At 40.0% G+C, this 19,828-nt stretch overlaps 1 protein-coding gene across 4 annotated transcripts in view; it reads right to left on the bottom strand.

Moving 5' to 3' along the window:
• NR3C2 (nuclear receptor subfamily 3 group C member 2) overlaps window positions 1-19,828 on the bottom strand; it is a 200,056-nt gene that overhangs the window by 40,635 nt on the left and 139,593 nt on the right. For all 4 annotated transcript variants that reach the window (XM_052690209.1, XM_052690210.1, XM_052690208.1 and 1 more), the window contains one exon: window positions 14,780-14,896. In XM_052690209.1, coding sequence (XP_052546169.1) covers window positions 14,780-14,896 — 117 coding nt within the window. The remainder of the gene's footprint in view (window positions 1-14,779; window positions 14,897-19,828) is intronic.

Below are 19,828 nucleotides of genomic sequence, written 5' to 3'. Positions count from 1 at the left end.
TCCGCACCAGCAGAGTGACCCACTGTTTCACAGTTGCTATGATGGTATCATTGTTAGGAAAACATTGTCCATGCAGCCCATTTTTCACTGCCCTGAACAGATGGAAATCAGATGGTGCCAAATCAGGACTATACACTGGGTGTGGCAGCTCAGCCAAGACTGGCAAAATGCTTGGTCTTCAAACTGGTATGGGGGTTTGGTATAGCCATATTTTAAGAGAAAGGTTGTCTTGTTCGACCTGACTCTCGAAGTTTCAGCCTTCAGTTTAGTCCGTGTTACGATGCGGCAGTCAGAGTCGAGGTTTCTCTGGGTTCCAGGAAATGCAGACAGATCACTCCATTCCTATCCCAAATCACACTGCACATCACTTTACTCACTGAGGGCTGCATCTTGAACTTTTTCTTTGATGGGAAATTCACGTGTTGCCACTCCAGGAACTGCCCTTTTGACTTCAGCTCATAGTGGTGACACCGTGTCTTGTTACTGATAACAATGTAATCCAGGAAACTGTCACCTTCCGCCTCATATTCAATCCGACCTGACAAACACGCATGCAGTACTCTTTCTGTTCCTGTGTGGGCTTTTGTGGGACCAGGAGCAAACTTTGTGGTATTCCAGTGCAGTCACCATAGTTTATAATGCATTAAATCCGATATTCAGCTCCTTACAGAGATCTCTGGTCATAATCTGCTGATGAGCCGATCAGGACACTCTGCATTTTGCAGTTGTCCATGGCCATCCAGAACATGGCTTGTCTTTCACACTGCTCTCGCCACTGCTGAAATGCACCACTCACCACCTCCCTGTGCTCACATCCACTCTTTCATCTCCGTAAACATTCAGCAAGCGTTAACAACTGTCAATGAGTGCAATTTTTTTCTTTTCTACATGAAGGAATGCACTGACACATCTTTGACAAAATGGTATCTGAAGAGCATTTGAAGCAGACTGCCCCACGGCTGACATCTGCTATAGCAGTAAAACGTAGTGGAATAGTGGCTGGAAGATTCAACTTCTACTGCCATGCCACCACCATCCACTCTGTTGTTGTGGGCCCATGTAATAAAATAGGAGTCATTGCTTTTGGACAAGCTCTTGTATTTACTGCTTTTTACCTTGCTCTCTTATAAGACAATTTCAGAAATGTTTGCATTTTGCTTTGTATGGAACAGATTCCAATATACATTGCAGTGCAATGCTTGCTCCAGTACAGCACTGCAGAGCACAGAGACAAAGTTTGTGAAGCATTTCATCCACTTGCTACTTGCTTTGAGCAGCATCAACTACACTTTGCTGATGCACCATGCTATTAATCTCCAACAGTGGGAATTTCACAGTATCCTCCATCTTTCTCCAATATAATTACTCTTGGATCATACTTTTCTTAGCAAAGTTGATTTCTCTTCATCGTTCCCACAGTAGCCATAAAGAGCAACTTATCTTTCCTGTCTTCCCTTTTATACCATTTTTTTTGAACTGCAAAACCAGTATCACATCTTTTCTAAAATGTTTCTGTCTTCTACTCTAAAAAAAATGGAGCTTTTTCAACTCTTCCTTACAGATCCACATAAGCTTCTTATTATCCTTGTTCTTTCTTGGCTTAGGAGAAGCAGCTCACTCCCCTGAGAATGCAGAAGCCCTGTGGAAATATCTTGACAGACAAGACAGTTGGGCAATCACCAAGCCCAAGAAATTTAGCAAGCATTGCCTGTTGCATTTGGGATGGGGCAACACTGGATATACATATAGATTGAGGAACGAGACCTTGGAGAGCAGACACATGGAAAGATACCTGGAAGATCTGGTTGACAGCAAGTTGAATGTGAATCAGCAGTGTGCCATGACAGCCAGAAAAGCCAACCCCACCCTCTGGAGTGCACCAGGCCAGGCATTCTGCCCTGTGCAGCCTCGCCTCGAGCACCGTGCCGTTCTGGGCACCACAAAATCAGGACATAAACCTATTAGAGAGCATCCAAAGGAAGACTATGAGTAAGGTAAAGGGTCTAGAGAGCACACTGTATGAGGAACAGCTGAGGTCCCTTGGTTTGTACAGCCCCAGGAAGAGGCTGAGAGGCAGCCTGATGGCAGCCTAAAGATCCTCAGAGGGAGCAAAGAGCCAGTGATGGGCTCTGCTCTGGTGACAGCGATGGAGCCGGAGGGAACGTGCTGTGTCAGGAGAGGGTTCGGTTAAAGTTAGGAGAAAGTTCTTCAGAGGGTGGTGGGCATGGAATGGGCTCCCCAGTCTCAAGCTGTCCAAGTACAAGGAGCATTTGCACAACACTCTTAGAGACATGGGTTTGAATACTGAGTGGGCCCGTGTGGAGCCAGGAGTTGGACTCGATGATACTTTCAAGTCCCTTTCATCACTTGATACTACGTAATCGTATGATTCTAAGTTTTGATGGAAGTGAAACCTTTTAATTATAAAGCTTCATAAAAAATATCAAGCAGACTATTAATGGAAACAGAAGAGACTCCCAAACTGGAAATCTCAAAAAGAGATGAGATGCCCATCGGGAAGAACACAAGTGCCACTAATCCCATCAAATGGAACAGGAATGAAGGTGGTTCATGAAGCTGTCCCAGCCAACACCACCTTGACCAGCAGTACTGAAAGTTATCAAGCCCACACTTGCCAGGTTTGATGAAAATGGAGCAATACCTTCGTATCAAATTAGATTTGCCTACTTTTGCAATAATTTAACTTTATAGGCTCATATTTAATGTCATTCAACCACAGCTCTTTCTTTTCAGCAGTTCCCAAAACAGCTGCTTTGAGGTATTTGATAACTACACACCTGAGATTTCCATTCTCAGTGTAACCCTCTGAACTTTACTGAAAATGATATCATGTTGATTTCAGTGGAATTGAAAATACTTTCAAATTCTGACTCTGTTTACAGAGGAGAAACTCCAAATCTGCTGTTTCATGTTTACTTTGTATTTTGTTATCCAAGTAATTAGGAAAACCGTAGACCCAGAACTGACCCTCAGTAAGACCTTACTTTAGATGCACTCCCAGCATGACAGTAAATCATTCACAGTTGCTTTCAGAGAACACTATTTCAAATAATTATGTGCCTACAAATGAGAATTCTTCTCAAATTTTAATGAGAATTCTGCATTTCCTCTAGAAATGCAGAGAAAATGAAGAGAAATGCAGGCTAGAGAAACTGAGCAGTGACATACAAATATCTACAAGGAGCTGGCACTTTGTTACAGCATTTGCATGCATCCTGTGGAAGAGAGACACACTCCTCTGTGGCTCAATGGTTTCTGCACGCTGGATTCAGGATTGTGGATCCACAGCCACAGAGAAGTACTCGCAGGGTTGGCCTTTGGAGCACTGATGAAAGAAGCAGCTTTGCAAAGACAGCACAGAAGCTATCATAGGTTCCTCTTAGAAAAAATAAAGTGAAAGCCCAGATCAAATCTTCCAAGTTTCAAGATTTGACTTAATGATGAAGCTAAGGTTATGCACTTGTCTGATGAGCGGGACAGTGATGTTGCTCCCAGCCATCAAGAAGGGAAAGCACAAGGGAAGCTTTAGGAAGAGACAGAGGAATTAATCCCTTCTTAAGACATGCTGAGCTACAGGGTATGCATTCACGAAGAGATAATGGAGGAAAGTGACAAAAGAAAGCTGAGTTCCAAAGTGCATGTTACAGGAATATTTAGGTTGTCAGGGAAAATGTCTAACACGTTTGCTTGTTTCGCAGCAATCCTCAAAGTGATAATTAATTGAAAAATAACAGTTTCATGGGGGTACTCCTCCCCGTGTGGGAACAACTTTTACCAAATGCCAATTAGTGGTTTCCTGTTAAAATCAAATCAAGCTGGTTTTGATAAAGCTTTTTAATGAGAAATGGCTGAAGTATGAAAATTTCCCCCACGTACATTTCAGATAAAATCCCACACTGACATAATACAGTCACACAGCCAATACTTTGGTATATGAAACTCCTTTTTGTGCTTCTTCATTAATTTCAAAAGAAATGTATATACTAAGTATTTAAATCAACCAATAAACAAAGCCTTAAAAAAAGCTTACAAAAGAAAACTATAATTTTGATTAAAGCCAGTCTTAATCAGTCCTTTTCAAATGCTCCAATAACTCATATTTTATTATTATTCTCTCTCAAATGGATGGCAAATTCAATGATTTTTCAGCTATGCAGTGTCTACTAAATGCATCACTAGTTTTGACAACTCATCAAATGTATTTACAGACTAGCAGCAGAACGCCAACAAGGAATGCAAAGAGCAGGTCACCTACAATTCCAGCACTTGACATCTCCAGCTCTAAAATACCTGCAGCAACAATACAGTAGCAGCATGTGCTGCTGGCATTCCTAATAATTTGGTTAAAAAGTAAGTTAGGGAAACTTTGAAGAACAGATTTTGAAACCTTCCACTGTACCAGACTGAATGCTCTTGGCTATGAACGCTGGTTTCTGCCTTGTGCCAAGTGACAACCCCTCTCCCAAGACACCCATTCTCATCCAACCTTCTGCAAGAGTTCCTTGTCTAAGTCTTCTCTCCTGCTTTTTACTTGGGTTAATACCCAATGCTAAGCCTGTTCTGTGATGCATGTGTTCTTCGTTCTGATCGTAACACTAAGCCATCTTGACTGCCTCTGATAAAATCATAAAGACATTTACTGTGTGTCAAATACCCTCTCTGCATCTACACTGGAAACACAGCTATTCAACATCTACAGTTTTTCAAAATCATCTATAAGTAAATGCTTCCACAGTACCTCTCCATCCTGTATTTGAGTGCTCATGCTTCACTTCTCGCTCAAGAGCAAGTCATATTTTGAATTTTTCACTTCTGTTCTTACACTATTATTAATGGAATCCAATTTGTTAAGTGCCACACTTCCCTTTGTGCTCATTACTTTGCTAACAACCACACCATCACTAGTATTTTTCCCAAGTAACAAAACTTTCGAGATGCATCTCCTCATCTGCTTAATTTCTGTATCTTTTGTTTTCATCACCTCTGATTTCTCTCAAGTGACTTTAATTCTAATACATTCTACTGCAGTTAGTCTGTCCTTCATCCTCTAGAAATCATTTGCCCTGCTTACCAGAACAGCAACAGTATTTCTGAAATATAAGCTGGCTGTTTATCTTCTGCAGTTTTTCATCATCCATTTCATGATTAGTAATTAAAAAAAAAAAAAAAGTAATAATAGTAATAATAACCATGCTAATCTCCTGCTTTGATAAATCAACCTGACCATCAGTAAAATATCCCATATGTACTACTTTGTGATATAAACCATCTGTCAGAGAAAATGCAACTCTGTAATATTAACTATATATGCGATCTGGATTGCAAGACCTGAATATCACTTCAACACTGACAGCGTTTCTAAATTCCCCTGAAGCAGAAGTAGTCATGCATGAAATGTCAATAACAACTAAAAATGATACATGTATCTCCAAGGACATATGTAAATGACCTCCCTGAATGTGCCTGGTCCACCTGCAGACCCAGAAATCAAAAAGAATTTTCCTCAGATTACTCTCCTTCCAGTATGACAAAGGCATGGCTTTGAAAGCACAAGAATCACAATCAGCATCTCCTTGTTTCTACTGATAGATCCCCTTACCAAGGGTGGACTGTTCTCCTGAACTCGTGTCCCAGGATGTCTTCCTTTTCTTGCACCTCTTGCTGGGATGTTACTCAGGGAAGCTTTTTATTACTAAAACATTATTGCATTAGAAGAAGGTGGAGAACTGATAGCAAAGAGCTACCAAAGCTTACACCATGAGCACACAAATCACCCACACCAGTTTGCAGGAAGCTGGGTGGTACTGGGTTCACAAACACACTGGCTGATGCTGCTACTTGGCTTTCCTTTGTTAAACTCCACTTTCTTGCCACCTGTGTACTGCTAAGTCTTAAATTTGCTCAATTGTTCCTTCAAAACCTGCTGTGCATTGTTCTTTCTATTAATACTAAATCCAACGTCCTCTTTTTGAGACAGGTAGCCTTGTCACTTTTCACACTTACTTTAGCAAAACACAGACACTAAAAACTGAAAGACACGCACTTGGGAAAAAAAAGAAGGCAATATGATTCAAAACAAAATACAGGCCACTAAGGTAGTTCTGAAGCAAAGTACACATGTGAGAACAAGGAGAAAGAACAACAAGTTCACGTGCTAAGGCACAATATGCAACTGAATAAATTTTCCTTGTGACATTACCAGAGTAAACACAGCTCTAGAGTCAAGTTAAAACCTGTGAAGTGCCAAAGTAGCAGATAAGCAAAAAAAAAAACCCAACACAACATCAGAAGAAAAGAGCACGTGATATGCAGAGTTGCATCACTGCTTCTTCAAAATGTCCTGTCACACAGAAGACAGGGATACAGGATATACAGGATTGCTCATTCAGTTAAGATCACTGATATCAAAATCCTAAATGTCTTTCTGTCACATGGAAGTAACATTTTCATATTTCTTTGATTTGTAGACAAATTAGCTAACTTATATGCCCTTACCTAGTATTAAACACAGTCTGGAAGAAAACAGACGAGGGGACAAACGTACATCCATTTTCTTGCTCAGACCAGAACCAACTGCAGCTACATCACTTCTGACAAATGCTAACCTCAACTAATCTCTAAGATGCCCAGTGATAGACCTCACATCTCCCCCAGATCAACTATTCTAGGTTTCAATTTCCTCACTTCAGTCTTTCTTGCCGTTTACCACTTCTTGCACTGCTGCTCACAGACACAGAAAGCCAATCTCCTCCTCTTCAGAAATGCATCACGTTTTTGAAGATACCTCTATCCTCCAGAACTCCCTTCAGCTCTTCCTCCAGTCTTTCTTTGAACTAAGCATTACCAAGCAACATTCAACCTGTCTCCAGTCAGGTTTGTAAGACTGGTAACTACTCTCATTGCTTTACTCTAGGCTCTTCCAAACCAGCCTACAACATTCCTGCAGGCAATTAGTGAGGGTTTTAACAAAAACTGCTGATCAGCACATAAAGCCTACTATAACTTGTCCAAAGTCGTGTCAGAAATGGCAAGTCAAACCTTTGTATACTGTTACTCAGGTGGAAACTCTCTGAAGCAATAGCTAAGCCAAAGCTAAAAGGACAAGTTCCTCTTGCTTCTACAGCTTTCTGCACTAAAGGGGAAGTGAGTAACGGAAATACAACACCACAGACCACAGAGAGAGGTTTCAGAAGGGCTCTGGTGATAACCAGCAGCTCTGGAAAGAGGAAGGGGAGACATGGGCATACTTCATAGCCTGGACTACTGTTTCACTGTGGGGAACAGTGAAAAGGAAATGGACTCAGAACGCTGTGGAAGGAAACACAGTAATTTGGTGATTCAGGAAAAAACAAAACGTCAAAAGCTGAGCGTAAAGAACTTTGGAAACACTAAGTGATTCTGGCCTGCTATGGCATGATGAGAGAAAGCAGTGAACAAAGGTGTAATGGGCCTGCTTGTTTTTGTGCATCTTCATGAGTAAAAAAGCCACCAACAACCCAGCAACTCACTTCAGGATCTTCGGGAGAGTCGCTTCTTAAATTTACGTGCCCCACAAGGCAGAGAAATGCTGCACAGACATAAAAAGGGAGTAAACTTCAGTCCTGGGGTTGGGAGGCCACATAAGTCATCTACTCTGGGATTGTCCCAGAGGTGAATGATGAAGCCCTAACAACAGATAGAAAAGTTTAAGAGCTCAAGGGCACTACAGATAGGATCCACATAAAAGAGTCAGCCATTGCATAGCACAAGTTTGCAGTTCATAACCAAATCCAAAGCATACAGTATGGTCAGCAAGGGACAGAGCACCCTCTGAGTGCAGACAGCAAGAGCTGCATGCTACTGAAACCAGACAAAACATTGGAGAGCCTGCATGCACAGTGTCGCCACATGATGCTGGGCAGGCTGGGGCACGTAATCCCAGCAGGAGATTTGAAAAGTTGCAACTCCTTTGCAAAGCTGGCAACCCAAGCTGTTGTGCCATGAATGGAAGGATAGAACATCCAGCAGATGAAATGGGCAAGTCTGGAGTTCAGCTGGTCCTTGCCAAAAGCCTGAAAGGCTGTTCCTGGAGAAAAGACAAACGAAGCTGGCAGCTGGACGTGAGTCAGAAGGCAGAGCTGAAACTAGCAAAACTTGAAAAAACAAAGAACCTGAATTATGAATCTGATTAAGGATCACTGCGTATGAGTGGCGGTGTTTTTGGAGTGCTGCAGTGTGCCTTCTTGAGCTGACGTCATATTAGAAACAAAATTGTCAGCAAAACGTGAAGTACAAGGACAGAATTTCAATACCAGTTTTTAACCAATACCCGGGAGATTACTAGTCCTCTTCAAAATTCTGCACTTTCTTCATCATTCCCAAATACTTTCTTAATAGCTTTTTCAAGTGACTGTTCAGATAGTTATCTAAACTATTCTGTGGATGGCTCAGATGAAACGTTAGTGCGTCACAGCAGGAGCACAGCAAGAGCACTGTTTTGTACCATGGATGAGAACAGACACAGAAGTAGGAAAAGTTAATTCCCAAACAAATTAGTTCCTAGAGAAACCCGAAGAAGACAACTGAATTTATTCTGTTCTTATTTTTGTTTAGTAACTTCACCAAGCGCAGAGTGGAGAGGTGATGCAGCCCAGCACTGCCTTGAATAGAACTGGCAGTTGGTCAAAATGAAGGATTCCTCTTCTGAGGAGACTCTAACATGGGCTCCCTGCAGCAAGTTGGTTTTCCCTATTAATCCATCTCATAAGCGCAGCAAGAATTTACAAAACCTAACAAAATTACAGCGCAAGGCAAGCACGGTTCCTCCCATGTTCTGCTATTGACTTGGCCTTGATACACTGTACACTGCAAATAAAAGTAGGCGTAAATGGCACGTCATAACTCGATGGATTTGTATCCGACACAAATGCTTCCTTAAATTCTAACACCTAAAAAAAAAGAATGTTCTTTGAAGCAACACTAATGATATCTGAAACAATAGTAGGTACCGCAACTAGGCTGTCCAGCTACAATCAAAGCAAAACTGACAGTAGGTTTTGCTTTACTAAAACCACAGAAAACTTCATTACACTGCTGTATATGGTATATTGGTGAAACTTTCAAAGAAGAACTGACACACACAAAAAAATTGCCGTGTTTCCCTAAAAGGAAAATGCTACGTAATAAACACAAATAAAAATGTAGTTGAAGTTAACTGGCATTTAAAAGTGGTTAAAATGAAATATGAAAGTAAACCATAGATGTACCCAAAATTGCTTTGCAGTTTCTTACGCACATTATGTTTTCCTTTCAAATTTTTGAAATCTTGGTTAGTAATAAATTGCTAGACATTTTTAAATAAAACCTCTGTTTTCCACATCACCAAGAGGTGCTGTATTTTTAAGTTTCTTCGTTTCCAGATTTTTTTTTTAATACTTCTGTTCTTTTCCTTTTTTTGATTTCTTTCTTTTTCTTGAGAAGATACAAAACATTACAATACGTACACATAAGCTAAAGTAACCAAAAATAGTACCACAATTTTAAATCATTACTAGTATGAGTTATTAAACAGAAAATGGAAAACTGGGCAAAAAGGTGAAGTGCTGTCTCTTAGTACCAATTCATTTAATCTATTTTTCAGATTACTGAAATACTTTAATGTATAAAAAAAGGAGATGTGCAAGCACACACAGCATCTTGTACATGAAGTGTCTTACATATGTAAATGTATGCAAAACCAAAACTCACATTTCACAAGCAGCTTCTGCATTCTGAGTGATGAACTATGCAATTTGCAAGGTGAAATCTATTTTATTTCCCTACAATATCTGAAGAGTACTTCAGCAAGCTGCTTCTTACTGTTGTGGGAAAGAACAGCTGATAAGTCTCAGAACTGCTCTATACAGGAGCTGAAGCAGGAAAGGATCACAACCCTACACCCATACGACACATCATATAGCATAAGAGGGACCTTCAGTACTCACACAGCAGCAAGCCAGAAGCTTGGTCACAGGAGCAACGACTAACCTGCCAGTGAGATATCGTAGTGGCACAAGTCCCCTCAAGCCGCCCCAAACCAAACATGTCCTTTATCTAGGATTCAGCACAGAGCACGGCATGCAGCACGAGTGAGACTTGCAAGGTCTGAGCCACCCTGAGGCACTGCTGCAAGCCTCCAGCTGCCTAGCTGCATGCAGCTGATGGTGTATGGGGAGCCACACTGAGCACCTGCGTGTGGCTAAGGGTACCAAGTGTGACCCCCCTGCTTCTGCCATGAACGGGTACAACAAAAGAACAGCAGCATGAGGTGGGAGGAGAATGAAAATGTCTTGTGCGAAGTGAGAGACTCAACAAATCTAATCGCAGTGTATGCTGGAAGAAACTTCACAACTCATGAAGTCATTCTGGTCCATAATTAACTGAAAATTAATTAAGAATCTTCAAAAGAGCATAAACCAAAAATGGGCCAGCATACCTTCATAGTGCAGTTGCTCACTCTGAATCTCTTCCAATAATTAAGTCTAGCATATGGTACTGGAAGTTTTTTGTTCTTTTTTTTGTTCTTTTTCTTTTTTCTTTCTTTTAAACACAACAAACAAACTGTGATTCCCAAAAAAGTTGTAGAGTCCTGCTTGCTGAAGAGCTACGTCTGTCTGCAGTGCACAGACATACTTTGTAGAAACAAGGAGGATGAGTTAATTTGATATTTGGCAACTTGAGCTTTGCAGAAATTACAGGTTGCAGATGCTTCTTGTAAAATCAAAATAAGAATGGAGAAAAGAACATAATTAGGTAAATTAGTTACTGGCTTGATGAATAATTCTCTGAAGTCTGTTAGAGGATGAGAGCAATGAGAACTCTACAATTTTTCAACAAACAAAAGAAGAAGGTAAACAATAAAACTGCAACATTAATTTTGTTGAGCATTCAGGAGAAAGTGTAGATGTATTCCTGAATTACAAGCATTTTTGTAAAAGGTGCTTAAAGTGTGGCATGCTGCCACACATGAAAATATTTTTTTTTTTTCCAAGAAAAAACTGTCAGCATTCTGGGAAGTTAAAGATAATTGATCAAAACAAATGAGTACTTTGACACAGCCAATGGAAGAAAGAGTATTTTAAAAAAATATATGAAAAAGAATATAATAACAAAAAAAAACAAACCCAAAACACAAAGAACAGTAGATTAATCATGGACTGAGCAAAAATGTGCTGTGGGAAGCATGGAAAAATCCTTCTGATCTCCCATTTCCACTACAGAAATCAGTATCTTCACAGTAGCAGTATAAAGACAATCAGAAATGTTCACATTACAAATGTGAGGTCCAGAGGTGCAGCCTCCTCATGGAAAGGGAGGGATTAAAAAAAAAGAAAGTCAACTTCTTTTCCAGCCCCGTGGGAGACAGAATCTTGTTATCTACAGCAACATTTCTTCCACATCAACTGTTGTGCCTTCTTTCTTGTTCTTTTCAAGTGAGTGGATAAGTTGTTATAATTAAGTTCAAGTAGAAAAGAAACATCCATACCTTCAGCAACTTGCCCAGTTTTCAGCCCTGAGCCCGTCTGCATGTCTTGCTATCTTTCCCATGAACTAAACACATAAGCAACTTCAATGCAATTTGGTTTTTGTGTTTATCTTTGCTTCCATGTGGAAGGTGAGAGCTTAAATTACATCTACAGCATGAAGAGCACAGAACCGTGCAGTGTGACTCAGCTATGAAGAGTATTACGCTGCAAGTGGGATTTAAAGTAAAATGCATTTATAAATTAATTTTCCTCCAGCTCTTTACTGCTCACAATGCCTAACAAAACACTTGAGCATTTTGCTTGTAATTCCAAGGTAGAAAAAGGTAGAAGTCTAAAAGCATATATATTTCCATTTTCCTTTTTCACGATGAACTCCATCATCTCAGAAATCCCTATAACATGACACAGAAGTTCCCAAAATTAAGTTTGAGACGCTACATTGATCTTCTGAAGATGCCCAATGCAAAGTTTGCTACTGGGAAAGCTTAAAGCCATTTGCTGCTGAGGCTGCTATGATTTCCTGCAAGACTTGGGACATCTCAAAGTCTGAAAGCTCTGTTAGTATAGTTTGGCAGCCACTGGGATCTTCTGAATGGTAAATACAGTCTCCAGGCTGCAGGCACCTTAATTGTATCTGTTAGTCTTCCCCACTGTCTCCAAATTGGCCTTTCTCTACTGGATGATGCACAAGGCACTATACTGTATGCACATCCACAGCTGTTTCCATACCATATGCTGCAGTGATGGAAAGACTGTTTTATATCTTTCAGTTTCTTTGTGTGGCATAAAGGAATTGAATCAGGAACAAGAATTTCATCAAGAAGGACTTATGGGTCCTGATGAACAAAAAACTGGACACGAGCCACCTCATGCAGCCTGAAAGGCCAGTGGTATCTTGGGCTGCATCAAAAAAAGGCTGGGTAGCAGGGAAAAGCAGGTGATTGTACCCCTCTTCTCTGCCCTTGTGAGGCGCCACCTAGAGTGTTGCATCCAGGCCTGGGGCCTCAGTGCAAGAAGGACGTAGAGCTGTTGGAACACGTTTAGAAGAGAGCCACAAAGATCATCAAAGGTCAGGAGCACCTCACCTACTGATGAAATATTGAGGGAGTTGGGACTGTTTAACTTGGATAAGTGAAGGTTCCAGGGAGACCTCACTGTGATCTTCCCATTCTTGAAAGGAGCTTACAAGCAGGAGGAGGGCTGACTTCTTATAAAGGTAGACAGTGATAGGACTAAGGTGAATGGACATAACCAAAAAGAAGGGAGGCTTAGGTTATATGTTAGGAATGACTTCTTCACTCAGAGGGTGGTGAAGCCATGGAAGAGGCTGCCCAGAGAAGCTGTTGATGCCCCATCCCTGTAGGTGTTTCATGCCAGGCTTCAGAGGTTCCTGATCAGCCTGATCTAGTGGTTGGCATTTCTGCTCATGATCTTTCAACACAAGCCATTCTGCGATCTTACTTTTTCTAAGAGAGGAAAATCACCAGAACAGCTCAACTGCATGCCTCTGCAACTGCATTGTAGATGTAGGCTCTGCCTTCTAGGTCATTAAACAAAGATCACTATTTGCAAGCAAATTCCAGAAGATTACACAAGAAGACTTTTCAGTGCATTCCGTAAGTACAGTACTCTGCTGAGCGGAAACAGGAATCCTAGCTAAGCTTACTCCCAATCTTGTTGGTTTTTTTTTTGTAGATGACTTTGTGTGAACACAGTTTGAAGCACATCAGGAAAAGTCAGAGATGAACTAGACACAAATCACAAGTTCCTACAGAAGATTATCAAGAAGGATGGTAGTCCTATACTTTGCCAGAATATGACGCACATATGCTTGTCAAAGAAGGCATGCTTGAAGAAGCTGTGCGCTGAGCAGGATGAAGCAATAGAAAAGCCCATGAACTGCATGAGTACTGCAGCAAAATTTTTATCAATCCAGAAATCTAGGCTACCCGCTCCACATACATTTTCAGACTCCTAGGAGCTCCTTTCTTCGAAGAAAAGAAGCTGCTGCTACCAGTGAGCCCCTGATTCATCAAACAAAGCTGATGGTCTGCTTCCCTTGCTAGATTCAACAGAGTAGACCAAAATCAGGGGAGATGCCAGCTCCCAGAATACCATGATTTGTTCCTGTTTTCTTCAGGGGAAGAGAAACAAGGAGCGTAGGAGTTAATGCAGCCTGTCAAATTGCAAGATGTGAAAAAGGTCCTAATGCAGGAAAAAAAGTGAGGTCACTCTCCCAGAAAAGTGAGGAATGTTTTCCTTGAGCATTCTGCCAGGTGGTTGGGCAGAAAAGGATGGGGAGATAGAAAATGTACCAGGCAGCAGACAGGAGCCTGGAGTTTGCACAGATCTTATTAACGGCAAGCAGCTAAATGTGTCCATAGAACTAAACTACCAGGAGAAGGAGTCCAGGTAGATAAAAAAACAAATTGAGATAGAGGAAATAATTTGTAGGAAGCATGTGACCATGTTACCATTTTATGGAACAGTGAAAACATTGTAAGGAAAGAGTCACTCCCTGCATCAGGGAAAGGACCTGTAGCAGTAACAAAAGCCCCAGTCGTAGACACTATGATAAACCTGAGAGCTGGGGGGAAGAAGTGATTTATAATACAATTTGCTCAGGGAGATGACTCGTAACATGATACTTACTGAAGCACAGCCAGAATTATGTAGATGTTGTAATTGAAGAATTAAAACAATGAAAAAGCTATTAAAGTTGTGTTAAAATACAGTTTTTAAAATATTTTGATAATTATTAAGAAAAGTTTTTGCCTTTTTGTTATGAGTATATAACAGAGTATCATCATCAAAATAACTGCATATACGTACAGTTGCAGAAATAAATCAATATAAATGTTAAATAAGCAACAACAAAAAAGCTAAGAGATTTCACTGTGTGTACATTTGCTTTTCATCATGGCATAGAAACATTTTTCAGTAGTCTACAGAATGCTTATCACAAAAACATTATGCAAGCTTTGAAGCCTTAACACTTTTACCTATATGAGAATCCAGAAAAATTACTGTCATCATAAAACACCCACTTTTCTTTTTTCTGAGCCATAAAATACATATCTCCAAAAGCTGATTTAGAATGACAATAGAGTTTATTAGCTATTAAGCGCTTCTTCAGGATAATTCCACCTTCAACTTTTGAGATTGTGCAGCTGCCAGAACTATAAAAAGGCTGCACATTTCCAATATTTTTGCCTAATCAAATTAAGAGACCAAACTATTAATATTCTACTTACCTCCTAGATTCATTCCAGCTTGCAGACATTTCTGTAATCGACAGGCTGGGCAGTTCTTCCTCCGAATCTTATCAATTATGCAGTCATTCCTTCCCGCACACAGATAATTATGCTGTCCTGAATGAACCAAAACCAAAATGCATTATTAGACTATGTATTTAAATAATTCCAATTTCTTTTCCTCTCATTTTGCAGTCATTTTGGGTTTTTATTAATGCAAAAATTCCCAATCCCATTCTTCAACCTTCCCAATAACCTTGGTAATTTGCCTTGCCTAACAGGCCTTACTAGGAGCTTTTCTTCTTTTTAGTTTAGGAAAACAGGATTTCACCTGCTTTTGTTGGGCTTTTTTTCCCCCTTCTTTTTGTCCAGGCCACAAATGATTGATATGAGATTTTTTTCAAATATCCTTACATGCACATGTATCACAAATCAGCCAAACAACTCTTAGTTTTGGTACAAAACCAAAGGCTATAGTCTCAATGCTAAAGAAGCTCATAACCTAAGGCAGGAATGAAAAGTAGAGGTAAAGTTTCTAAACATATTCCATTTTCTTTAAACAGCTCAATGAGTAGTTGATTTCTGATTTAATACCTTCCATACTGCAGAATTCTGAAGGTTTATCACAGCAAGCTTAAATCCTAACAGGTTGCTTCAATTCTGTAAAGCCCCCAGAAGCACTCATAAAGAGACAGCAGGTATACAACACAAAACATTTAGAAGAAAGGAAATACATGGGCAAGAAGGAAAATAGGCTGGCATTTAATAAACTTGAAGATTCCAGTTTTTCTTTGTGGGAAGAATGTAGGTAGAGCCATTGGATGCGGTTTGTTAGACAAGGGCACTACCATGTAGACTTCTCAAATAAGGTGCTTGAACTGGGTGTGGGAGAAAGGAAGCCTCACGGGTTAGTTCAGCATGACAGAGAATGGGAAAGATTTCTTGAGCTGCCTGAATCCAGGGGTGGTTGCCAGGATCTAGAGTGGCCACAACCAGTCTGTAGGAGACAGGGCAAAAAGCCATACAAAGGATTTCCAAAGGAAGGACAAAAGGAAAGGACACAGCTCACAGAAGCACAATGCCACAGGGTTTGCCAGCATCCAAAATTTGAGAAAATGGTGCAGTGTAAAATATAACAGTGTGCTGCAGCTTTACATAGATGGCACTGTAAGAACTACCAAGCCTCAGGGAGAGGCACTTAAGAAGAAAGCAAGAAACTCAGTACTCTGTAAACTAAATGCAAGTTACAATGCTATCTGAAACAAAAGAGAAAGGAAAAAAAAAAATTAGGACTGCAACTGCAATAACACCAACAGACAGCTAAGCAGAGAGACTCCTGAGCTGACTGCCAATGAAGGAGATGAGACACAAAGAAAACCAATAACTGGACAACCAACATTAGTGTTGATACCAAAAACTGGTGCAAGCGATGGAAGCTGGGAGAGTAAGAAACACCTGGCAAGGCCCAAAAGCGGAGCCATGATTTGATGTTTAGGCAGCTGGAGAGTGCAATGGGAGCAAAAGTACAGGCTCAAGAAGGGGACAGAGCTGCAGCAGAACAAGAGGTCTAAGATATTCTGCCAAGATATTTTTCACAATGCACAAATGCCTCCTCAGGAAAAGTCAAAGAGAATATTCATGAGACACAGGAGACCTGGCTTCTATTTTGAGCTCTTCCAGAAGTTTGCCTTAAATCTTTAGATAAGTCACTCTGTATCTCCATATCTGACTTTCTTTCACCCTCGGCCAATGTTATCCATTCAGACATAGAACTGAAGTTTGGGCTGTTTCTTGCATCTGCACTGAGCATGTCGCATGATTGCTTTGATCCTATTTGAGTAAGCAGCGTGTTACTGCTACATCACAAAGATACTGTCATCTAGTTATTGCTGTGGAGGTCTAATCACTAAGCAGAGTGGCAAATGACAGTTTTTATTGAGGGATTTTACATACCATCGTGATCCTGCAGAGTAAGAACAGAAGTTGAGCAAGAGAATTTGTGAAGTTCATAAAGTTATGCCAGACAAGGTCAAGATGAACAATATCATCGTGACAACAACGTGATCTTTAGTAAGGCCTTCTAAAAACAATAAGAAGATTAAATTCTCAGCTAATCACAGAATGAAATCACACAATTTATCACATAATGTTAAATGTATAGAGTGATCTGTACAAAAACCAGATTCATCTCTTGTGTATGTTCTTAATTCCTTTTCGCATTTTTGCTCTGTATTGAACAATCTAAAGAAACAGCAGCGTGAAAGTGAAATTGAAGTGGAAAACAGCAGTGTTTAAATAATGACGTACTGACTGGAGATGCTTTATATGCCTTTACAAACATTGGTTTCTGGACTTTTATGCCTTTTTTGTGGAGAGAAGGGAAGAATTGGTATTTTCTGCAGTGAACCCAAGTACGATTGTTCAGTGCTCATACAATGTCCTTTGTACATCACAGTACTGCAGTACCATTTTTAGTCTTTCACAGGCGGGTGCAGGCTATTAATAAAAGTCAGCTTTAATGCTGTGAAATGAACCCCATTGCGGAATATCCCTGAAAGTAGTTTGTTCTATGAAACTGTACACGTGTTAAGTCAATATTTTTCAGTACCGCTTTCAGAAGCAAATGACTTTAATAGAAAGAGGCTAACATTTATGTACTCCAGAATAATTACTTGGGCCACATTTGTAAATAATGTAGAAACTTTTTTTTTTATTCAATCACTGTCAAACAGTGACCCCATAAGAAATTCTCCTACTGCAGCAGAGTACTTCCATGTCACCCCTCAAATGGTTTAGGTAGCTTGAAATTATTACTTTATAGCCTATCATAGAATCACAGAACTGCTCAGGTTAGAAAAGACTTTAGAGATCATTGAGTCCAACCACAACCTAACCATACTACCCTAACTCTAACAACTCTTCACTAAATCACATCCCTAAGCACCGCATCCAAACAGTTTTTAAACACATCCAGGGTTGGTGACTCAACCACCTCCCTGGGAAGCCTATTCCAGTGCTTAACAACCCTTTCTGTAAAGAAGTAAAGAACAATCAAATAGTTTCAGAAAGCATAACTTAGTGAAGGTTCATCATTTTTTCAATCGTGCATCTTCGAATACTAACATATGGTACAAAATCTGTAAGCAGTTCCAGTAAGCAAGGGAGAAGTTTTCCATTTAGCAAATGTCTTCTGTAAATCAAAGAGACTGTCAAGTTTTTCGTTCTTTAAATAAATAAATAAATAAACAAATCAAATAACCATGGCCATCTTAAAACTTACATTAATTAAAATAACTGGAAAACTTACACAACAGAAGAAATCAGCACTTGGGTAGATTTTCTATATATACTGTAGCTATCAAAGAAGAAACGTTCAGTTGCAAATCTGCTGTATCATCTATTACGAGACGAATGACACATTTGAAATAAAATTGATTTTGTAGAATAAGTTAGTAATGCAAAGACTCCCATAATGAATCAGACTCTTCCATTAGTGTAGCATGATCCTGACTCATGCCCCTGAAAAAATTCAAGATCAACCCAAAAACCTATACATCTGAAACTGATGTGACTCTCAGCACCTCTGGGGCACTTCAGATCTCAATGAGGTGATGCAGATAACCCTGCAAGGAAGCCTGCAGTGGCTAGACCTCTAACATTTTCAAGAAGAGTATCTCTGCTTAGCTTAACCCAGTTTTTATCCAGTTTAATCACCTGCAAGTGGGCTGGAAAATGACAGAGTGGATATCAGATACTCATCTCATATGTGCTAATGCATTAAGATGAAAGTAATTTTTATATATGCCCTTATATAGTGCATTTATACAAGGTAATTCCTGTTCCATCTATAATACAGAATAACAAAGCATGCCAGGAAAGTTTTCTGCTCAAAATAAATAATTAATACATACTACAATGCTACATACCAAGAGGCTATAAAACTCTGTCATAGCTACGGCTGAGCTAAAAGAATATTTGAGGTTGCACTTTTCATGCATCACAAAATGACACAAATGACACAAAAATACTTAATAAGGGAGAGAACTGAAAAGCGGTTAAAAACTCTTTAATCCTCTAACTTTATGAGATTGTGAAATAAAACAAAACGGATGCGCTCATAAAATCTTTCTTCTTATTTTCTTGAGCAAGCAAAGTTCAGCAGGAAAAGCGGGAGGGAAAAAAAGCATTTCTTATCTGGCCAATGAATTACTGCCCAAATAAGGTTGCAGCAGAAATCTGCAGCATCACTTGTGCCATTCCCCATTCCAAAACTCCAGCACGACTGCCCGACCAGCCCCAGAGCCTGACACGCTCAGCCGTGCTCGTGTCCATGGGCCTTGTCAAGTCAAGGCACTCAAGTCTGCAGTAGGAAGGAGTCTAGATACTTCTTGCCAGTTATATTTCTGCTACTGCCTAAGGCAAAAGTAGAAAATTACAGAACTCTGTGAAATATTCCACATTCTCTCTCCATTTTATTTTATTTTTATAATTTTTTTTGTAAAGTCTAAGTCAGGAGCTCGCTTGTTGAAGAAGCGATTACTATGATCAAGTGTCAAACATTGTAAAAAAAAAAAATAAAAAAAAAAAGAAAGAAAGAAAGAAAAGAAGAGGAAAGAAAGATGAAAGAAAACAGTGCTGGAAGAGGATCCAAAGCCTGTTTAATTCAGGGCCATTCATGGAAGCAAGATAAGGCTAGCTTTATAGTTCAGGCAGATTTTTTTTCCATCCATCTAAACTTGCCAACAAACCTTCTGAGGAAAGGTTTCCTGCAGCTTCCCTACACAGCGCTTGATCAGGCCAGTGCCTGGCTACACTTTAGGGTGTAATTTTTTTCCCTTCACATTTTACACGATGAGGAATATTTTGCAACAGAAAGAGATTTTAGCACTCCCCACAAGATACACGGTGTAATAGTCTGCCACCTTCCTTACAACAATCTTATGCTTATCGAAAAATGCATGTTCCACATCTCTTTGCTAGACTAAACAAATTCAGTTCTCTCAATCTTCCCTCACAGGTCATGTTTCCTAAATCTGTCACCATTTCTCT

The sequence above is a fragment of the Tympanuchus pallidicinctus genome, unplaced genomic scaffold, assembly GCF_026119805.1.
Source record: "Tympanuchus pallidicinctus isolate F22 unplaced genomic scaffold, pur_lepc_1.0 scaffold26, whole genome shotgun sequence".
NCBI classification, from domain to species: Eukaryota; Metazoa; Chordata; class Aves; order Galliformes; family Phasianidae; genus Tympanuchus; species Tympanuchus pallidicinctus.
The sequence above is the reverse complement of the archived record's forward strand: the minus strand, read 5'-3'. Positions and strand labels throughout refer to the sequence as shown.